Source organism: Sus scrofa, chromosome 11 (genome assembly GCF_054392235.1).
Source record: "Sus scrofa isolate SSC_HxYL_T2T_F1_AM1 chromosome 11, Sscrofa_HxYL_maternal_Yorkshire_Landrace_v2.0, whole genome shotgun sequence".
Taxonomy (NCBI): domain Eukaryota; kingdom Metazoa; phylum Chordata; class Mammalia; order Artiodactyla; family Suidae; genus Sus; species Sus scrofa.
Window position 1 is genome coordinate 70,665,156 of NC_139393.1, and position 18,944 is coordinate 70,684,099.

At 43.1% G+C, this 18,944-nt stretch overlaps 1 protein-coding gene across 5 annotated transcripts in view; it reads right to left on the reverse strand.

Annotated features, from left to right (window-relative positions):
• DCT (dopachrome tautomerase) overlaps window positions 1-18,944 on the reverse strand; it is a 93,992-nt gene that overhangs the window by 41,774 nt on the left and 33,274 nt on the right. For 2 of the 5 annotated variants that reach the window (XR_014818882.1, XM_084981154.1), the window contains exon 1: window positions 8,034-10,517. The exons of 2 other annotated variants lie outside the window; for them this stretch is intronic. Coding sequence is in view for 2 of the 3 variants with exons in the window: in XM_084981154.1 (XP_084837280.1) it covers window positions 8,034-8,328 (295 nt within the window). In the remaining variant the exon portion in view is untranslated. 5 annotated transcript variants of the gene reach the window in all.

An 18,944-nucleotide genomic window follows, 5' to 3' on the forward strand; every position in this document is an offset into this window, starting at 1 on the left:
ATCCAGCGCTGGCATGAGCTGTGAAGGTCACAGATGCGGCTTAGAATGGACGTTGCTGTGGCTGTGGCAAAGGCTGGCACCTGTAGCTCCACTTCGACTCCTAGCCTGGGAGCTTCCATATGCTGTGGGTGTGGCATATATGTATGTGTGGCATATATGTATGAAAAGTTGAGTCAAAGGGAATAATAATATTAATCTCCTGAGGCTGAGATGGGTTACATAAAGCACTGAAAGCGAGTGAGAAGCTCCCTTCCTCCTCCCCCACCCCCAGGACTTCTTCATTTGCTCTTGTTTCTGTCTAGAACATTTTCCTCCCTTGAGCTTCACAATGGGCTCTTTACAAGGTCAGCCCTGATCCCGCACATCAGGGTCAGATGATCCCTTGCTGTGCTCCCATGAGACCCCATGTTTCCTTTTCACCGCATTAATCACCCCGGGTATAGACGGCTGCTGGTCTCAGCTACAGGGCAACGGGAAGGCAGTTATCCTGTGCGTAGGTCTGTGCTTGGCCCTGAATATTTCTTTAATGAATGGAAGAAGTATAAAGCCAAATCACCAGGATGGATACTTGAAATAACTTACTATTTTATTTGTCAATTATACCTCAATGAAGCTGAAATTTAACTTTTCTAATAAAAAAAAAGAAAAGATGAAAAGCGGGTACATGATTCAGTAAATCTAAATTTTCTTCTTCCTTTCCCTCCCTGTTCTTATGGACTAGAAAGAAAAGCAGGTCCTGTAAATAACTTTAATAAACTATAAGGACCAAAATAGAGGTAAGTAAAAAATATTATGCCCATAGTAAAGAGAGAGCTATTTGAATCTCTAAAGGAAAAGAAAATTTTCCAATAGCATGAAAATGAAATAATTAACATTTGTCCTATGTAAAGAAAATGCACAGATTTTTCTATTAACCCAATGGGTTTTCTGATGGTCAAAGAAAATGTCCTTAAAAATGTCGTTAAGTAGGAGTTCCTATTGTGGCTCAGAGGGTTAAGAACTTAACATAATGTCTGTGATGTTGCAGGTTTGATCCCTGGCTTCACTCAGTGGGTTAAGTATCTGGCATTGCCACAAGTTGTGGCACAGGTCACAGATGTGGCTCAGATCCCACGTTGCCGTGGCTGTGGTGTAGGCCTACAGACGCAGCTCTGATTCAACCCCTGGCCTGGGAACTTCATATGCCATAGGTGCGGCCGTAAAAAGAAAAAAAAAAAAATGTCTTAAGTAGGAAGAATTTTTTTTCAATTGGGTTCTATGCTCTTTGTAACATACAGAATATTCTACCTACACTTTCTTACATAACTATTTCTATTTTCCTGTTTCAACACCAAATGAGAATGTAACTGAAAAAAAAAAAAATACTTAAAAGGAAAAATTCTACGAGTCCTAAGACTGAAAATCAGGTTTTTTAATAGTTTGCAGTGAACATTAAAATCCGACTAGGAACCATGAGGTTTCGGGTTCGATCCCTGGCCTTGCTCAGTGGGTTAAGGATCAGGCGTTGCCATGAGCTGTGGTATAGGTTGCAGACGTGGCTCGGATCCCATGTTGCTGTGCCTCTGGCGTAGGCTGGTGGCTACAGCTCCGATTGAACCCCTAGCCTGGGAACCTCCATAGATACAAACTATTGCATTTGGAGTGGATGAGCAAGGAGATCCTGCTGTACAGCACAGGGAACTCTATCTAATCACTTGTGATGGAACATGATGGAGGATAATGTGAAAAAAAGAATTATATGTATATATATGTATAACTGGGTCACCGTGCTGTACAGCAGAAATTGACAGAACATTAAAAACCAACTGTAATAAAAAATTTAATAAAAAATAAATAAACAAAACAGTCTCATATCTATTTTTAAAACATCTTCAATTTAAAAACATGTCACCTACTTTGGCAGTTTCCATAGGAATAGAGTGTTTGTTGAGAAATGCACGTGAAGAATACTAAATCCCCAACCTTCCAGCTATTTACCTCTGGCCAGATGATTAGAGATGCATGTATAATCACAGCTCTACCACAGGAGAGTAATTCCTTCCCTCAAAATGCCAAGAAGTAACACAGGTAAATTCCAAGATCATAAATTCAATATACTTCTAGATTGAAAACCATAAAACTTGGAGTTCCCATCTTGGCGCAGCGGAAACGAATCCAACTGGGGACCATGAGGTTGCGGGTTCGATCCCTGGCCTCGCTCAGTGGGTTAAGGATCCGGCGTTGCCTGTGAGCTGTGGTATAGGTTGCAGTCGAGGTTTGGATCCCACATTGCTGTGGCTCTGGTGTAGGCCGGCGGCTACAGCTCCAATTAGACCCCTAGCCTGGGAACCTCCATATGCTGCAGGTGTGGCCCTAAAAAGTCAAAAGACAAAGAAAAAACTAACCCATAAAACTTGTCTTTGAATTTGGGGGTCTCATTATTAAAACTGAGTAGTTCATAACTTGGGCCATGAGGTTTAAGATCCTTGCTGTTTTCTCTACCATGATTCTTTTCGCTTGCTTGAAACAAAATTACCGATCACTAATTATCACCGTCCTCTTCTATTCCACAAATAATTTATTAATACCTACTATCTAAAGGGAGGTCAAGGCGTTCCCACTGTGGCTCAGCAGTTAGCAAACCCAAGGAGCATCTATAAGGATGCAGGTTTAAGAATCCAGCTCAGTGGGCTAAGGATCCAGCATTGCCATGAGCCGTGGTGTAGGTCGCAGACACTGCTTGGATCCCGAGTTGCTGTGGCTGTGGTGTAGGCTGATGGCTATAGCTCCGATTTGACCCCGAGCCTGGGAACCTCCATATGCCTCAGGTTCAGCCCTAAAAGACAAAAAGACCCAAAAAACAAAAAATAAATAAAGGGAGGTCAAAACTAAGCAAGCCCCTACTCTGTGCACCCACAGCTTTGGGTACCTGTAGACAATTGCCACATCTGGTAATTCTGGACTTGACCTCTCAGAGCCTGTCCTGTTGGAATAAGAGTTCTACTTCACTGGGTTCTTACGGAAAATAATCACATTAGTACAGAGCAGGGTGGGTACCTCGTAAGTCTAACATGAAGTGTTACGATTACTAGTTTTATGAGATACCACTTAGCAAGTTGCATGGTGTGAGTATTTGTTTTCCTACCTGTCCTACTCATCCACTCCACTGTGGACACATCAAAAACCACATCAGGGTTTTTCCCCTTTGTACCCGAAGGGCTAACATAATTGGCGCTAAATACACACTGGTTGGGGGGCTGATGAAGGAATCATGAATAACTGAATAAGAGGCATGAGGGCCCAGGGGACACAAATATAAATAAGGTGTGGTGCCTTCACCTAGTGGGATGAGGAACTCGGGCTTGAATAACTGTGGGAAAAGTGAAAACAAGAAGGAACCGAGCACATGGATGACAAAAGACAAAATGATTAATTCTGACTCAGAAGGCCAGAGAGGCCTCACAAGTATGTTGAACAAAGATGTCTCTTTTCACAAAGCCAGAGTTGCCCCCGAAAAGCAATACAGAAATGCTACTAAGAAAGCATTTGAATGGATCTGAGCTGAGCTCACCTATGACCCACCAATGTATCTGATAAAAAAAAAAAAATCCCTTTTCCAGCATGTCTCAGAGAAAATACACCCCACAGCTCGTCAGGTCTCCCATTTCTGAGCTTCTAAACCTGGTTTAAAAGAATTTGTTAACATGTTGAAGACAACTGAAAAGTGCAATAACATTAAAGCCTAGCACACTAAATATTCAGTTATTAAAGAAATATTTATTTCTTTAATTTTTATTTCCTAGTAGTTCCTTACATCAACTTAATATGAGTCAATTTTTTGCATGAATCCATCAATAGTAGCAAATATATAAACACACACACACACACACACGTATAAAGGGGATTCTTTTAGAAAGGACTGCATTAACTCACTGGGAAGTGGAGAGAGAAAAAAAATAAAGGATCCTTAGATACTAGCCTATCTAAGTATGTCCTTGAGCAAAAATTAAATTTAAAAAGGCAAAGTCTTGTACCTACTTAGGACTGGGATGAAGATGGAAAGAGAGTGAGAAGAACCAAACTATGCACGCATGTTCCTACATGAACTGCATCGGCTCAACCTCAAAAGGCTATTAGAATAAATAAGCTTAAAGACCACCGATTAGTGAATTTACAAGGAGCTCTAAATAGCCTATTCCTTTTAATTAGAGATCTATTATATTAATAACAATACTTTATCCTCGCATAAGGCCTTTCATCTACAGAGCTCAAAAGAATTTTACAAGTGTGGTTTCATCATTATCCCATTTTAGAGATTGGAAAATGGAGGCACGGAGTCACTTTGAACAAACAAGAAGTTCTCAGACAATTGTTCAAAGACAATTTCATGCACATGTTTTTCAGAGATCCAAAGACGTAGCTGCAACTGGTCTACTCTCAGAAATGCCCATGGGCAGGTAAGAGTCGGAGGGTGAATGGCTAATGCCAGTCTCCTGAAATTTACCTCTTCTTCACAATTAAGTTCAGTAATTTTTGGTTTCAATGTATCCCCACAGAGGATAGGGAAGTTCTCTCCAGAAAATCTGAGCACATAAATTAGGGGCTTTTTCCCCTCAGAGTTTGCTTGTGCTTTTCTTTTTCTTTTCTCTTCTTTTTTTCCCTTTCATAACCTCACAACCCAGAGGTAACTACCATTAATATATTTCTTTTTATTGAGCTAAAATCTGTTACCAACTTCAAGATTGTGGAGACTATGGGTTTTTTGGGTTTTTTTTTTTTTTTTTGGTTTTGGTTTTAATTGTGCTAAGAACACTTAATTTGAGATCTATCTTCTTAACACCTGTTCAAGTGTATGATACATTATTGTCAACTCTAGACACAATGTTGTACAAAACTCTAGAACTTCTTCATCTTTTTTACCTGAAAGGCTACGTTCACTGATTAGTAACTATTTCCCCCGCCTCCCAGCTCCTGATAACCACCATGGCATCTTTGATTCCATGAATTTGACTATTTTAGACACCTTATATAAGTGGATTTATCCAGTAGTTGTATTTCTGTGACTTATTTCCTTAGCATACCGTTCTCCGGGTTCATCCTTGTTGTTGCATACTGCAGGACTTCCTTTTTTTTAAGGCTGAGTAGTATTCAGTTGCAAACACATACCACTTGGCTAGGAGGTGGAGAAACTGGAACCCTTGTGCATTATTGATGGGAATGCAAAATGGTGCAGCTGCTGTGGAAAACAGTATGGAGGTGCCTCAAAAAAATTAAAAATAAAACTATGATATAAGCCAGCAATAGCACTTCTGAGTATTTATCCAAAGGAGTTGAAATCAGGATCTTGAAAAGATATTGGTGTCCCCATGTTCAGTGCAATTTTATTCCCAATAGCCAAGACACGGAAACAACCTGAATGTCCATCAACAGGTGAATGGTGTGTTTTTCTTTCCACTGAATTAACAAAGCTCAAGGTCAATCAACACTCTGGTTGCCAGACGCTAATCTACATTTCTTCCTTAAAAAATTTTGCATGACCCCAGAAGATTTCCAGGGGTTCTGTTTGCAAAATTATTTTGAAGCTACCAGAGCAGAGGGGTTTGGGGTGCTCGAGATCAGGTTTACACTCCGGAGAATGCCTCCTAAATTATGAACAAATTGTTTTAAGAAGGCAAAAATCTCACTCTTTAGAGAGAATAAACTGAAAGGCATGTGCCTTGCTTTGGGGCATATGACATACCACAATGATTACTGTGTGTGCTAAATAACTGTCCAGCTCAATTGCTAACGACTTAGCCTGGTGCCCTGAGGCTCAAAGAACAAGGTCATCTAGCCAGCGTAAGTGGCGCCATCCAAAGTTGGAATGGAAAGGACTATGGTCCTAAATGAATCCTGACAGATCAAATCCTAGAGAAGAGAGGCAAGTCACAGCCCAGTAGTGATTCTCAGGGGCAGTTCTAGCCTTGACAATGGCTGGAGATGGAGACTAAATGCCATGAGGAAGCCCCGCTTCCTTTGATTGATCCATGGACATATGATGCCCTACTGGACCTACAGGACAGCTTCTGTATCTAGCCCAGGGTCTTCTTGGACATGACAGCAGGCGATCCCCATTTATGTTTCGAAAGTAAGTCACTGTGACTGCCACCTCTAGAGGAATATTTATAGGCATTCCCTCAAGACAAGGAGATTGTAATTATTCCTTCTATTCTGCCATTCTTTGTTTTTTTGGGGGGCACACCCAAGGCATATGGAGGTTCCCAGGCTAGGGGCTGAATCAGACCTACACCACAGCCACAGCAATGCAAGAATCTGAGCTGTGTCTACAACCTACACCACAGCTCACGGCAACACTGGATCCTTAACCCACATAGTGGGGCCAGGGTTCGAACTCACATCCTCATGGATACTAGTTGGAATCGTTTCCACTGCACCATAATGAGCACTCCATATTCTGCCATTCTTGATTCTTTCCATCTTCATTAAAAAAAAAAAAGAAAAACCTTGCTGGTGAGGTCAAAAAGATGAGTAGAGGGTGTTAAAGAGAGTCAACAGTTATATCTCATTTCCTAATGTCTTCTGCCCCCAGGATTCCATAAAATGGAGATTTCCAACCTTCTTAAGTTACAGCTTTCTGATTATCACTGATAGACCTCAAAATAAGTGTTCTAGAAGAATTTTTGAGTCATGGACAAAGAAGTCATTGTGTAGCATGGTTTCTAATCCAACAAGTAATATGAAATGTGCTGCATCCCATTAGACTGGAAAAACCAGGAGAATTTATGACTTAATATCTATAGAAGCAAATGCTCGATTAGCTTAGACAAAAAAAAAAAAAAAAAAAAAAGGAATGGTACATATTCAACATGCTATTAAAAATTTTTTGCCACAATGCCCCAAAATAAAACTACCAGTTTCTCTGAATCACAGAATTAACAATATGTTTGCAAAACGATTATAAAGCCAAAATCTTTTTAAGTTAAAAAAATCTGATATCATTCCTACATCAACATCACAGCCCTTTGCACATTCCTTTTTTATACCCTTACACAGCTCAATTATCTGTATTTTTCCATGTTCCAGCATCTTGTAAGAACATCAATAAAAACGTAATTTAAAAAGGAAAACCTCTCTTGCAGCTGGACACTGCAGAACAGTTTCCAAAGGCTTTGCTAAAGTTGCTGCTTCTGTTTTTTTGTATTTCACATGCCCTGCCAGCCTCTGAGTGTTTATCGCTGCTGTGCATGTTTGCTCAACTGGAGAGAAGCATCACTTAGGAGGATTTGAGGAGGCTCAGAAGGGCCAGAGGAATAAGGAGTGGACTGTGCTTTCAAAGAAACAGGTAATAAGAAAGGCCGAAATCTAAAAGGGGAACACTGAGCAAATTTTGAAACACTCACATCAAACCCAGACAAGAGTGGGGGGAAAAAAAAAAAAAGCCATCGTTATCTAAGAACAACCCTCTCATCTTCAGCTGGCTGAGAAAGCTCTGCCCTGCCACAGCTCTCCAACATTGGCCAAGGTACAACTCAGTCATAACTTTCCCGAGCAAGATGTAGCCTGCTTGAGGCCTGTTCAAATCATTACAAACGACGCCCACGACAGAACACCTACCCTGGACGTCTGTCTTCTAGATGAAGCCTCACCCTCCACCCTCGTCAACAAGTGCAAACCCATTTCAGAAGGAGAGGGCACCGAATCCACCTTCCAAGGGCTTGCTCTGGGTTCCAAAGCTGGCTCTGGGGCTCTTAGTTTACCTCCCCCGCGCCCCCCACCCCCACCCAACAAACAAGCCCCTGGGGTGCTGGCAGGCAGGCTTTCATATAACCAAGCTTGGCGTGCGTAATATATCAGTTTCTTAACTAGCAGTGCTAGAGCGTGTGAAGACTCTATACCAAGGCATCAGCCTTAATTCACTGCCTACGATGGGCCAACTTGGTTTGCCTCGCAAAGCCTGGTCTCAGCAACTCGAGTCCCATCTCTTCGTTGGAAGAGGCTCCCATGCCGGCGAGCACCTGCCCTGGGCGCATGCGCACGTCCGCCCGCTCGCTCACCTGTGCACCTGCAGGTCCGGTCAAAGAACTTCCGTGGCCACCGCTCGCGGTCATCCTGGTTCCTCAGGACATAAGGGCCGCTCCAGGGCCTCGTGTCAGCCTGCACCTCTGCGCACCGGCCCCGGCCCTCCAGAGAGCCGCAGACGTTGGAGGGCTCGGCGCCCAGCGGCGGGCAGCACTCCTTGGCCTGCAGGCTGCCCACCGTCATGCAGACCCGGGGGAACTGCGCCTGTGCCCCCGGCCCGAGTGCACTGCCCAGGCAGCCGAGCAGAAGCCCCCACCGAAAAGGGACCATGGCTTTAAAATCGGGAGACCTCTCTCGCCTTTCCACTCCTGTCTTCTGTCTTGCTTCCGCACTTCGGCATGCAGCGTGGTTTTGGATGTGGGGCTTGGGGGATTTGGGGGATTTGGGGTTTTCTGGTGTATTTGTGTGTCGCGTTCCAGTTCTCTCCTCTTGAAAAAAAGACCCACCGAAATCGCAGCACCCACGATGCACGTGGGTACGTGCACATGCACAGGCTATGTGATGTGATTCAAACAACTAAAAACCAATGTAATTCCATTAGAAGCGCCTCTAACGGACAGATTTAATGAGGGTAGCGCGTCTCACCCTCTTGCCCCTTTAAATCAGGCTCTGACTAATGGAGTTAATTTGGGGAGCGCTCCAGTCATCCTACCTATTATACTGCTATTTCTAACCCCTCCTTCCCTCCTCAGCCCCTGACTTTAATTGCCCTGAGCTCAGTTCAAAAGCCAAACGCCGAGCTGCCTTTATTGAGTCGGGCTTGCCAAATCACGGGGCCTTGTGGGGTCTGTGTAAGGGCTGGGAGAAGCCGTCATTAGGGGGATTAGTATTAGACAAATCCTCATCGGTAGCACATGACCCAAAGTGCACAATGAAGTAGATAAAGTTTCTGGCTTTGTTTCAAGAGGCTAAAACCATCTTCATTATCTGGGCTCATGTGCTCCGGCGGAGCTTGTGACCTCAGACTTCCTGGGGAGTCAATAGATGCAAGGAGCCTGCTGTCAAAGGCCCTTCACAGACTGGCCAGCCCTGCTCGCTGCAGTTCACTCCTGACCGCTCTCTGACGTGCTCGAAAGACTGCTGCAGGCCGTCCCACAACTTCAGAGACAAAGGAACATTGACTGAAGGCTGACGTTCAAGGGGTTGCTTTGTTCCGCAATTAGGGACACTCTTCCCTCCAAATAATAACGTACTCTTCTTCTTTTCAGCCCCTCTCCTATTCAGCAGGTTTTTATTTCTCATGACACAAAGTACCCCACCAGAAGAAATTCAAAATTGTCATTGTCAAGAGGCGGTAGGACCATTTGGAGGGAGGGCCTACAAGGGACATCTTTGGATGGATGTTCAAATTAAGCATTGTCCGGCCTCCGTCTAGAGGGCGATGCATCTTTGGGGGGCAGCAGGGGGAGCATCCAGATGGGCAGTGGTGGCCACGTGCATCCATTCGCAGCATCCATACTCCCCCGCAGTGGAAACAGGACTGTCTTAGTGCTGTAAGGGTCTGTATGGACAGCTGATGCAAAGCTGCTTCAGAGTGTCTAGAAATGCTTTCTATTTGGGCATAAAGATACAGAATGTTATGTTCCAAAGCACATTCCCATGTTAACAAAAATTTAGTGTAGCAGTTCCCACCCCATGTTCTGCTGCATCACCTCCATCATATGAAGTTGCTGTGACTAATTAAATGGCAGTTTTCAACTCTGACTGGACACCGTTGGCCAGCCTGGAGCCCAAGCCTCCAGATGCAGAATCTGTGAGGGTATGGCCCAGACATCAGCTTCTGTTCTAAGTTTTCTAAGCCATTCTAACCTGCAGTCCGAGGTGAGAATCACAGGGTCAGAATAGAGCACGGCTCCAACAGAAATGTCAGAATCAAGTCTTCTGGAATATCCCATGCGAACTCGTTTCCCCAGGCTGCCTTCACACATTACTGCTAACCGGGTCGCTTGAAATAGCAGGAACTGTTCTGTCACAGTTCTTAAGGCCACAAGTCCAAAGTCAATGAGTCGGCAGGGCTGTGCCCCCTCTGCGGGCTCCAGGGGAGGGTCTTCTCTCTTCCTGTCTCTGATGGCTGTTGCCGCTGCTCAGCTTCCTTGACTTGAGGCCATATCATTCCAATCTCTGCCACACTACGTGGCCTCCTCCTCTCTGTGCTGTCATATGGCTGCCCTAGATGGCAGCCTCATCAGGTCAGTATAGAATTAAGAAATTCTGGGAGTTCCCGTTGTGGCTCAGTGGGAATCTGACTAGTATCCATAAAGATGCGGGTTCAAACGCTGGCCCTGCTCAGTGGTTAAGGATCCAGCACTGCTATGGCTGTGTGTAGGCTGCTGATGAGGCTTGGATCTGGCATTGCTGTAGCTGTGATGTAGGCCAGCAGCTACAGCTCCGATTTGACCCCTAGCCTGGAAACTGCCATGCAGTCCCAAAAAGACCAAAAAAAAAAAAAAAAAAAAAAAAAAAAGTGAAGAAATTTTCATCCTGACACAGGAGACTGGTTCAAGTAATGATTTTAGGTCCCTCCTCCCTCTTACATTGACTGAATTATCTTGGTATCAAGCCATCAGCCTACCTTAAGGCGTGTCATGGCGAACTACCATGAAACTTGTTAAGGCCTTTTCATCTAATACACCTCACAATGTCGCGAGGATCCAGGGGAAAGATTTCTCCCAGAGTTCAGGATCCAGAAAAGCTGTACTTCCCATAACAACTGGCTGACCCTGAACCTGAAGACCAGAGGAATCTCAGAATAGTGTTTCTTTCTTGCCTTGGCCATTTATGATGCCTAGAACCAAATTCACAGCCCCGTGTCAACCAACTGATTCAACCAGTTCAAGGCTTGACATGTGCCTTCCCATATGTTCCTGGATTCTGAGACTTGTCCTTTATCCTTTTGAGAATGTATGCTTTTCTCCAGCCTATCTCAAATCCCTTGAGAAAGGAAGCAGAGATCTATACATGCACACATATATTTCTGCATAAGTCTAAAGGTAATAAACTCCCAGCCAAGCTGTTTGTAAGTAAGCCAGGGCTTAGAGAAGAATTCAAAAAGAATTCCAGAGAACTTGGTATAAGTAATCACAGATTTAAGGACACAAGCCTAGAAGATCTCAGATCATGAGTATGGCTGTAATTAGACACTCCCTGATGTACAAAAGAGAAAGTCTTTGCTAGAAACTGAACAGCAGAATCCAGCAGGAAATACCCCTTTTGGTACTGAGATCATCTGTTGTCAATGGAAGCCAGAAACTCAAGGAATAGTCTAAGGAATGTTCTGAAAGCCAATAAAGAGAGCTGGCTGTGTGTCACAGAGTGAAATAATATGAGAGTAGAAAAGTACCTTATCAGAAAGCAGTATGTTTCACTCTATGCTTTTACCGTCGAAGCAAGGATCCAAATGAGAACAGATGTTCTGCATACTCTGATTTTGCATCTCAGCACCTAGTACCATCTTACACGTGAGGACTCAATGTGTGATTCTTTTGAGCGTTTGTGAGTGGACAATGTGGGGTGGGCATGCAAAACTCTGGAGGTGGGATGCCAGCTGTGCCTTCCCTACATTCAAAGGAGGAAGAAATGGCTCACAGCCTGGTAAGCTATCAAATGGGGGTGGTAAACATTTTAGAGCCGCTGCTAGGATTAATACAGAGAAATCAATCATCTGCATCTTCCTTCTGCTTGTCAGCGAGTTGCCTGCTCTTTTCTCCATGCCTCTCAATGTAAAAATCCTCCCTGTTTTCAGCCCGGCTGGACTCCTCTGTCTGATGCTTTTTGATCTATTCTCTGCTGCCACATCATGGGGAAAAGAGATTATTTTTTTCCCTCAGTGTCCAAATTGTTTCCTAAATGCTGGGCATCTGTCCTGATAAGGGCTTTGCTTTCTAGATCTAAGAGCTCTGCTTTTCTTGGTGGGGTGAATTGTTCTTCAGAGGAATCAAGGGTTAGGAACAGGCTGTGTGGTTTCTGGTATTTCAACTGGATGTATTTTTTTTCCCTCCTGCATGCATTTTTTGATCGTCTATTCTTAAGCCTGTGTTTATACATCAAACAGGCTTTTTAACTTCAGATTTTGCATCACTCATCTTTATATTCACCTCAGTTCTTCGTGCTTTCTAATCCTTATTTTATCATTTTGGTTTTTATCCTTCACCCTGATACTGGGTATTCTATTTGGATTTTATTACATGTACTCCTATAATGTAATGACTGACTTTCGGCTAAGTAATATAGCTACTTCTCCTTCAAAATATGGCACTGTGGACAGGACTCACCCCCCCCCCTGCCCACTTCTGACCAAACCCAGAAATACCACCTATGCATTTGTAAGAGGCTTTTATGGCCCCCAAAAGTAAATTTTCTAGACAATTTTAGTACTAACAGATCCACCAGAGTTTATAAATATGCGACTAAGACAGTTTGGGATTGGAGTTCCCTTGTGGTGCAGCAGCTTAAGGAACCAGCATTGTCACTGCAGTGGTTCAGGTTACTGCTGTGGCACGGGTTCGATTCTGGCCCTGGAACTTCCACATGTTGAGAGTGTGCAAAAAAAAAAAAAAAAAAAAAAGACTGTCAGGGGTCTGTAAGGATCACCAAAATACAATGTTAAGAGAAAAAACGTAAGATACATAACTGTGAATTTCCTCTGCTAACACAGTGAGTGAGAGTGTGTGTGTATGTGTGCCTGTGTGTAAATATATAGATTATACACAAGAAACTGGTAGAGTGGCCATCCATGGAAAGGGGCCTAAAGAGCCGGGGAACCAGAGAGAAAAGGAGATTTAGTTTCATTTTGTATTTTTGTACATTTCGCGTATTGAACTGTGCAAATATAGTACTTCCTTGTCATCATAAATTTAAATATTTAAGTTAAATATATGTGTGTGTGTATTTTTTACCACTTACAGGAAGTTCCTTTATATAATGTCATCTTCACAATTACTCATCATTCTAAATTTTTGTGCCAAAGCCATACACACACACACATATATATATATTCGGCACATATTTATATGTGCTTTGGTATACATATAAATACATATATACACATACACATATATAGATGGCTTTGGCACAACAGAGACTGATTTCCTTGAACTGGTCCTGCTGCATTCACGTTCAGTGACTGTGGGCAATGTGGTAATGACCTCCACTGCCTCAGTTTCCTAAGCTATAAATCACATTCACACTTACACACACCTATTCCAAGAATCTAATTATAAGTACGTCATAACATTTTTCCTCCCGGAAACTGAATCATTACTTCTAAATTGAGCATATGGAAAATAATCTCACCCATTATGCAACAGTATTACCCGGAAAGGAAGGGAACTATTCTTTCTTGGATGCAGCTGAATGAATTAAATGATGATATGCTTCGTTTACAGGTACCCTAGTCTCTTAGACTTAGAACTTAGGAGGAATTCCCATCATTAATTATGACAAGTAGACGTGTGGACAGTGCTTAAATAAGTCACAGAGCCTGTGGGTAAACCAGATTTGAAACAACTCATTAATCTGAAGAGCTGACAAAATGAATTTTACCGTTAAAAGAAAAATAAAAAAATAAATCTTCAAAAAACACTTGACCTGAATCTGATGCTTTATACCTAGCCCATTATTTTATAACTTCTATCAAAAAGTATCCAACAGTGGCACCTGACACTGACTTTGGAAATGACTCTTTCTCATTTAATCTCATCTAAACTAACTCAGTTCCTTTCAATAGGACAAGAGCACACGTGTGCGTGCGAGTGGTGCCTGTGCACACGCACACTCTCACACACACACACACACACACAAGCCCTCAATCACACAAACACAGAGAGCCCCCCAAAATAATTCTAAACTTCAAATTAATTTTATAAGCTATAAAAAAGAAATCCATTTTTATACAAATCATGGCAGACAGCTACCTACTAAAAGTAAATTTTGCAGTTATGAATTCTTCATTCTAAAATGTGTTCTAGTATAAGAAGAACAGAGGGAGTTCCCATCGTGGCACAGTGGTTAACGAATCCGACTAGGAACCATGAGGTTGCGGGTTCGGTCCCTGCCCTTGCTCAGTGGGTTAAGGATCCAGTGTTGCCATGAGCTGTGGTGTAGGCTGCAGACGCGGCTCGGATCCCGCGTTGCTGTGGCTCTGACGTAGGCCGATGGCTATAGCTCCGATTCGACCCCTAGCCTGGGAACCTCCATATGCCCCAGGAGTGGCCCAAGAAATAGCAAAAAAAAAAAAAAAAAAAAAAAAAAAAAAAAAACAAAAAAGAACAGACTGAAAAGTAGGACAAACAAGATAATTTCTTGGAGGTTTGGGGTTACTTCAATTGTAAGAGACACTGATAATAACATAATATTTTTATAGTCACAAACATCAATGGAAACTTATGAATGCCAACTTCTACACCACAGAAAGGAGGAGGAGGATTTGAAGCCCCCGGTCAGAACTCAGCAGAAGATGGAGAAATGATGGAGAGGTGAGCAGGCTTCTTGGCGGAAACACATTTGTCCTCACCAGAGACCCAAGGAAATACAAAACTCTAAGTGAACAAGCAAACCCATGGTGCACACGGGAACTGGGAACCACAGAGCGTGAGGCAATAAGGAGTAAAACACACTTTTAAAAATTGCATTAAAAAAAAAAAACCTCCCTCTATGTCTTCCATTGTCACTGAAGAAATCTGAGCTCACGGAATTTGTGTGAGTTGCCAAGATCACACAGATGGTTATATTTGTTTGCTATGACTCTCATATGGAACTGTTAAAAGATAAACTAAAGCATAATTAAATTTTTAAGAGTTTCTTTGAGCAAACATTGATTTGCATTGAATAGCCCCCAACCAGAAGTGGTTAGCAGTGCTCCAGCAATAGAAGCTAGAGGCGAGGTTTTTATAGAGAAGCAGTGGAAGCAAAGCAAGGAATTCATTTGATTGGCTAGAGCTTAAGGGGTTGCATTTGAGGGAATAACCTAGTTATTGCTTGTTCTCAACCTTGAGGCTTTTATAGGAATTCACTCTGGCTTGGGTTTTGATTTGCTTACAGAGATCACCAGAGGATTAGAGCCACCTCAGACCAACTGCATCCTGGTTTGGCTACTTTAACATGTGTTGGGAGTTCCCATAGCGGCTCAGCAGTAATGAACCCGACTAGTATCCATGAGAATACAGGTTCGATCCCTGGCCTCCCGCAGTGGGTTAAGGATCTAGCATTGCCATGAGTTGTGGTATAGATCACAGATGGGCTTGGATCCCATGTTGCTGTGGCTGTGGCTTAGGGTGGCACCTGCTGCTCCAATCTGACCCTAGCCTGGAAACTTCTATATGCTGCGGGTGTGGTCCTAAAAAAAGAGAGTGTTAAAATCCCGCAAACGGAGGGGTAGAAAGATACCGTCTCCCAGTTCTGGAGACTCGAGGTCTGAGGTCAAGGTGTCGGCAGGGCCATGCTCCCTCTGAAAGCAAAACCGAAGGACGCTCTGCAGAGTGTCTCCCAGCTTCTGGTAGCTCCCTGGCTTGTGGCGGCCTAACTCCTGCCTTCACGTGGCCTTCTCCCTGTGCCCGTGCCTCTGTGTCCCATATGTCCCTAGGGACATTGGTGTAGGGGTCCACGCTACTGCAGCATGACCTCATCGTACATCTAATTGGATCGGCAATAGTCCTATGTCCAAAGAAGGTACCTTCTGAGGTACCCGGGTTAGGACTTCAACACATAAATTTGGTGGGGAGACACAAAGGGAACCCAGTCCAGCTCATCACAGATGCTAAATGCTGAAGGTGGACATCAAAAGTCATAAGCTCAATCTCTTCTCACAACCAGGTCACCCTCCACAGATCCTCAGGCTTTTGGCTTTAGAAGGGACGTGAGTGCGAGTCACATGGGGAAAGGAGAATCACTGCAGAGATGGGGGTGAGGGGGATGCCATCATAAGTCTTAGCTGCCTTCTAGTGATGCAAAGAATTCTGCTCAAGCACATCAGAAAGTCTGAATTGGGTGGAGGCAGCCTACCCCTGTAAAGGTTAGCATCTGTCAGGCGGCACCAGGAGCTCTGATCATTCTACAGTTAGCGCTATACATGGTGTCTTTGAGCCATAGTATCACATAAACTACAGATCTGATAGGAGTTTAAAAATTATTCAGACCTATTGCTTGAGAAAACCCAATGTCCAACCAGAGTCAAAGATAACTTGCCCAAGACCACAGAGTTAGTTGCTGGCAGAGCCTCAGTCTCCTGATTCCCAGTACAGTGCTCTTTCCTGACATGTGGCAACCAGGATGAGCAAAATATGAGGTATGTCCTTCCTGATATGGACACTTTTTTCCCTTTCATCTGTGACTCAAGTATTTCCTATTGAAAAGTCACTCGAGAGTTACTGTTGTGGCTCAGCGGTAACGGACCCGATTAGTATCCATGAGAATTCAGGTTTGATCCCTGGTCTCCCTTGGTGGGTTAAGGATCCAGTGTGGCTGTGGCACCGGCCGGCAGCTGCTGCTCCAATTCGACCCCTATCCTGGGAAGGTCCATTTGCTGTGGGTGCGGCCCTAAAAAAGCAAATAAACATAAAATAAAATAAATAAATAAAAGTCACTCTTCATTCTCTTCTTTCTGCCAACTCAACAGTTAGGGCTGGGCAGATAAAAAGGGCTCAATAATATTTATTAAATGAATTTATGAAAAAGAAGAGGGAGACACCATGCCTTTAAGGACAAATTCTTCAGCTGAGCACCCACGTGGTCTCTCGACTTCCCTGCCCCTCTTCCATCTCTGTGGAAAGATCCAAAGAGTTCTTTCACTTCCTTCTACATCTAAAGATGGGTGGGGTTCCTCCTGGGAAAACTTTTTGTCTCTTCGGCTCCCAGATTTTTCCCTTGAATGTAAGTCTTTAGCATGTCTGAATCCAGCTGCCTGTCATCTTGTGGAAGAATTAGAAGCCTCCTTGCACACGGCACCATGGCTGGTTGCGGATGAAGGCTACATTTCCTTTCCAGATGTCCCAGTCAAGGTCCCTTTGAGACTGAGCCCTGCTCAACATTCTCCTTTGGGAATAATCCGTCTATCAGTCTTCTGCCCACCGCCACAAGCAGTCTTAATGATGGTTAACTTTTCTGTTCACAGAGTCCCCATAACCTGATGGCCAGATGCTATTCCTTCACATTTATATACTAACTTCATTCCAGAAGCAATCTAGATTTAAGGGGATTGCCACGTAACCCTTTAAGGAAATAACTTAATTTTTTTTTTTTAGGGCCACACCCACGGCATATGGAGGTTCCCAGGCTAGGGGTGGAATTGGAGCTACGGCTGCCAGCCTAGGCCATGGCCACAGCCATGCAGGATGTGAGCTGTGTCTGCGACCTACACCACAGCTCACAGCAACACTGGATCCTTAACCCACTGAGCAAGGCCAGGGATCGAACCCACATCCCCAAATTTGAGGTTTAATGTAAAACGTTTTCATGTCCATTGACAGATGAATGGATTAAAAAGATGTGGTATATATACACAATGGAATACTACTCAGCCATAAAAAAGAACAAAATAATGCCATTTGCAGCAACATGGATGGAACTAGAGACTCTCATACTAAGTGAAGTAAGACAGAAAGAGAAAGACAAATACCATATGCTTATCACTTATATCTGAAATCTAATATATGGCACAAATGAACCTTTTCACAGAAAAGAAACTCTTGGACTTGGAGAAGAGACTTGTGGTCGACAAGCAGGAGGGTGAGGGAGTGGGACAGACTGGGAATTTGGGGTTAATAGATGCAAACTATTGCCTTTGGAATGGATAAGCAATGAGATCCTGCTGTGTAGCACTGGGAACTGTGTCTGGTCACTTAGGATGGAGCATGATAATGTGAGAAAAAGGAATGTATATGTGACTGCATCACCTTGCTGTACAGTAGAAATTTGACAGAACACTGTAAACCAACTATAATGAAAAAAAAAAAGTTACATATATTTTTTAAAAAGTCAAAAACAATCTTAACCAAAAAATCATTAAATTTAAAAAAATAAAGTAAAGGAGTTCCCATCATGGTGCAGCAGAAATGAATCTGACTAGGAACCATGAAGTTGCAGGTTCAATCCCTGGCCTCACTCAGCGGGTTAAGGATCCTGTGTTGCTGTGGCTGTGGTGTAGGCCAGCAGCTATAGCTCTGATTGGAACTCCTAGGCTGGGAACCCCCATGTACTGCGGGTGCAGCCCTGAAAAGCAAAAAAAAAAAAAAAAAAAAAATATATATATATATATATATATATATAATAAAAATCACTTCAACGCTAAAGAAAATTAAAATGAAATAAAATAAAAAATTTTCATACTTTCTGATAACAATATACACATCCATTTCAGAAAATTATAAAAACACAGAAAAGTATAGAGAAGAAAATCTAAATCACTCAGAATCTCACCATGGAAAAATAAATCTGATTATTCCTTTGCTGTTTATCATTCCAGATAAATGTAATTATTCACTCCTTTAGTAGTCTTTTTTTAATGAAATTGGAATTACAGAATACACATTTTTTATAACCTATTTTTATCCTCCATTTAATTATATGTCGAAAATACTTCTCCATAATTTGTGGTTGCCAAAACTGAGTGCAAAGGAAGGAAGGCAGAAAGCTTTCCTCCATCAAAACTATATAATATTGGGAGTTCCCATTGTGACTCAGCGGTAGCGAACCTGACTAGGATCCATGAGGACGTGTGTTCAATCCCTGGCCCTGCTCAGTGGGTTAAGGATCTGGCATTGCTGTGGCTGTGGTGTAGGCCGGCAGCTGCATCTCTGATTTGACCCCTAGTCTGGGAACTTCCACATGCTGCAGGAGTGGCCCTAAAAAGACACACACACACAAAAAAAAACTGACATCAGTCTTATCAAAAC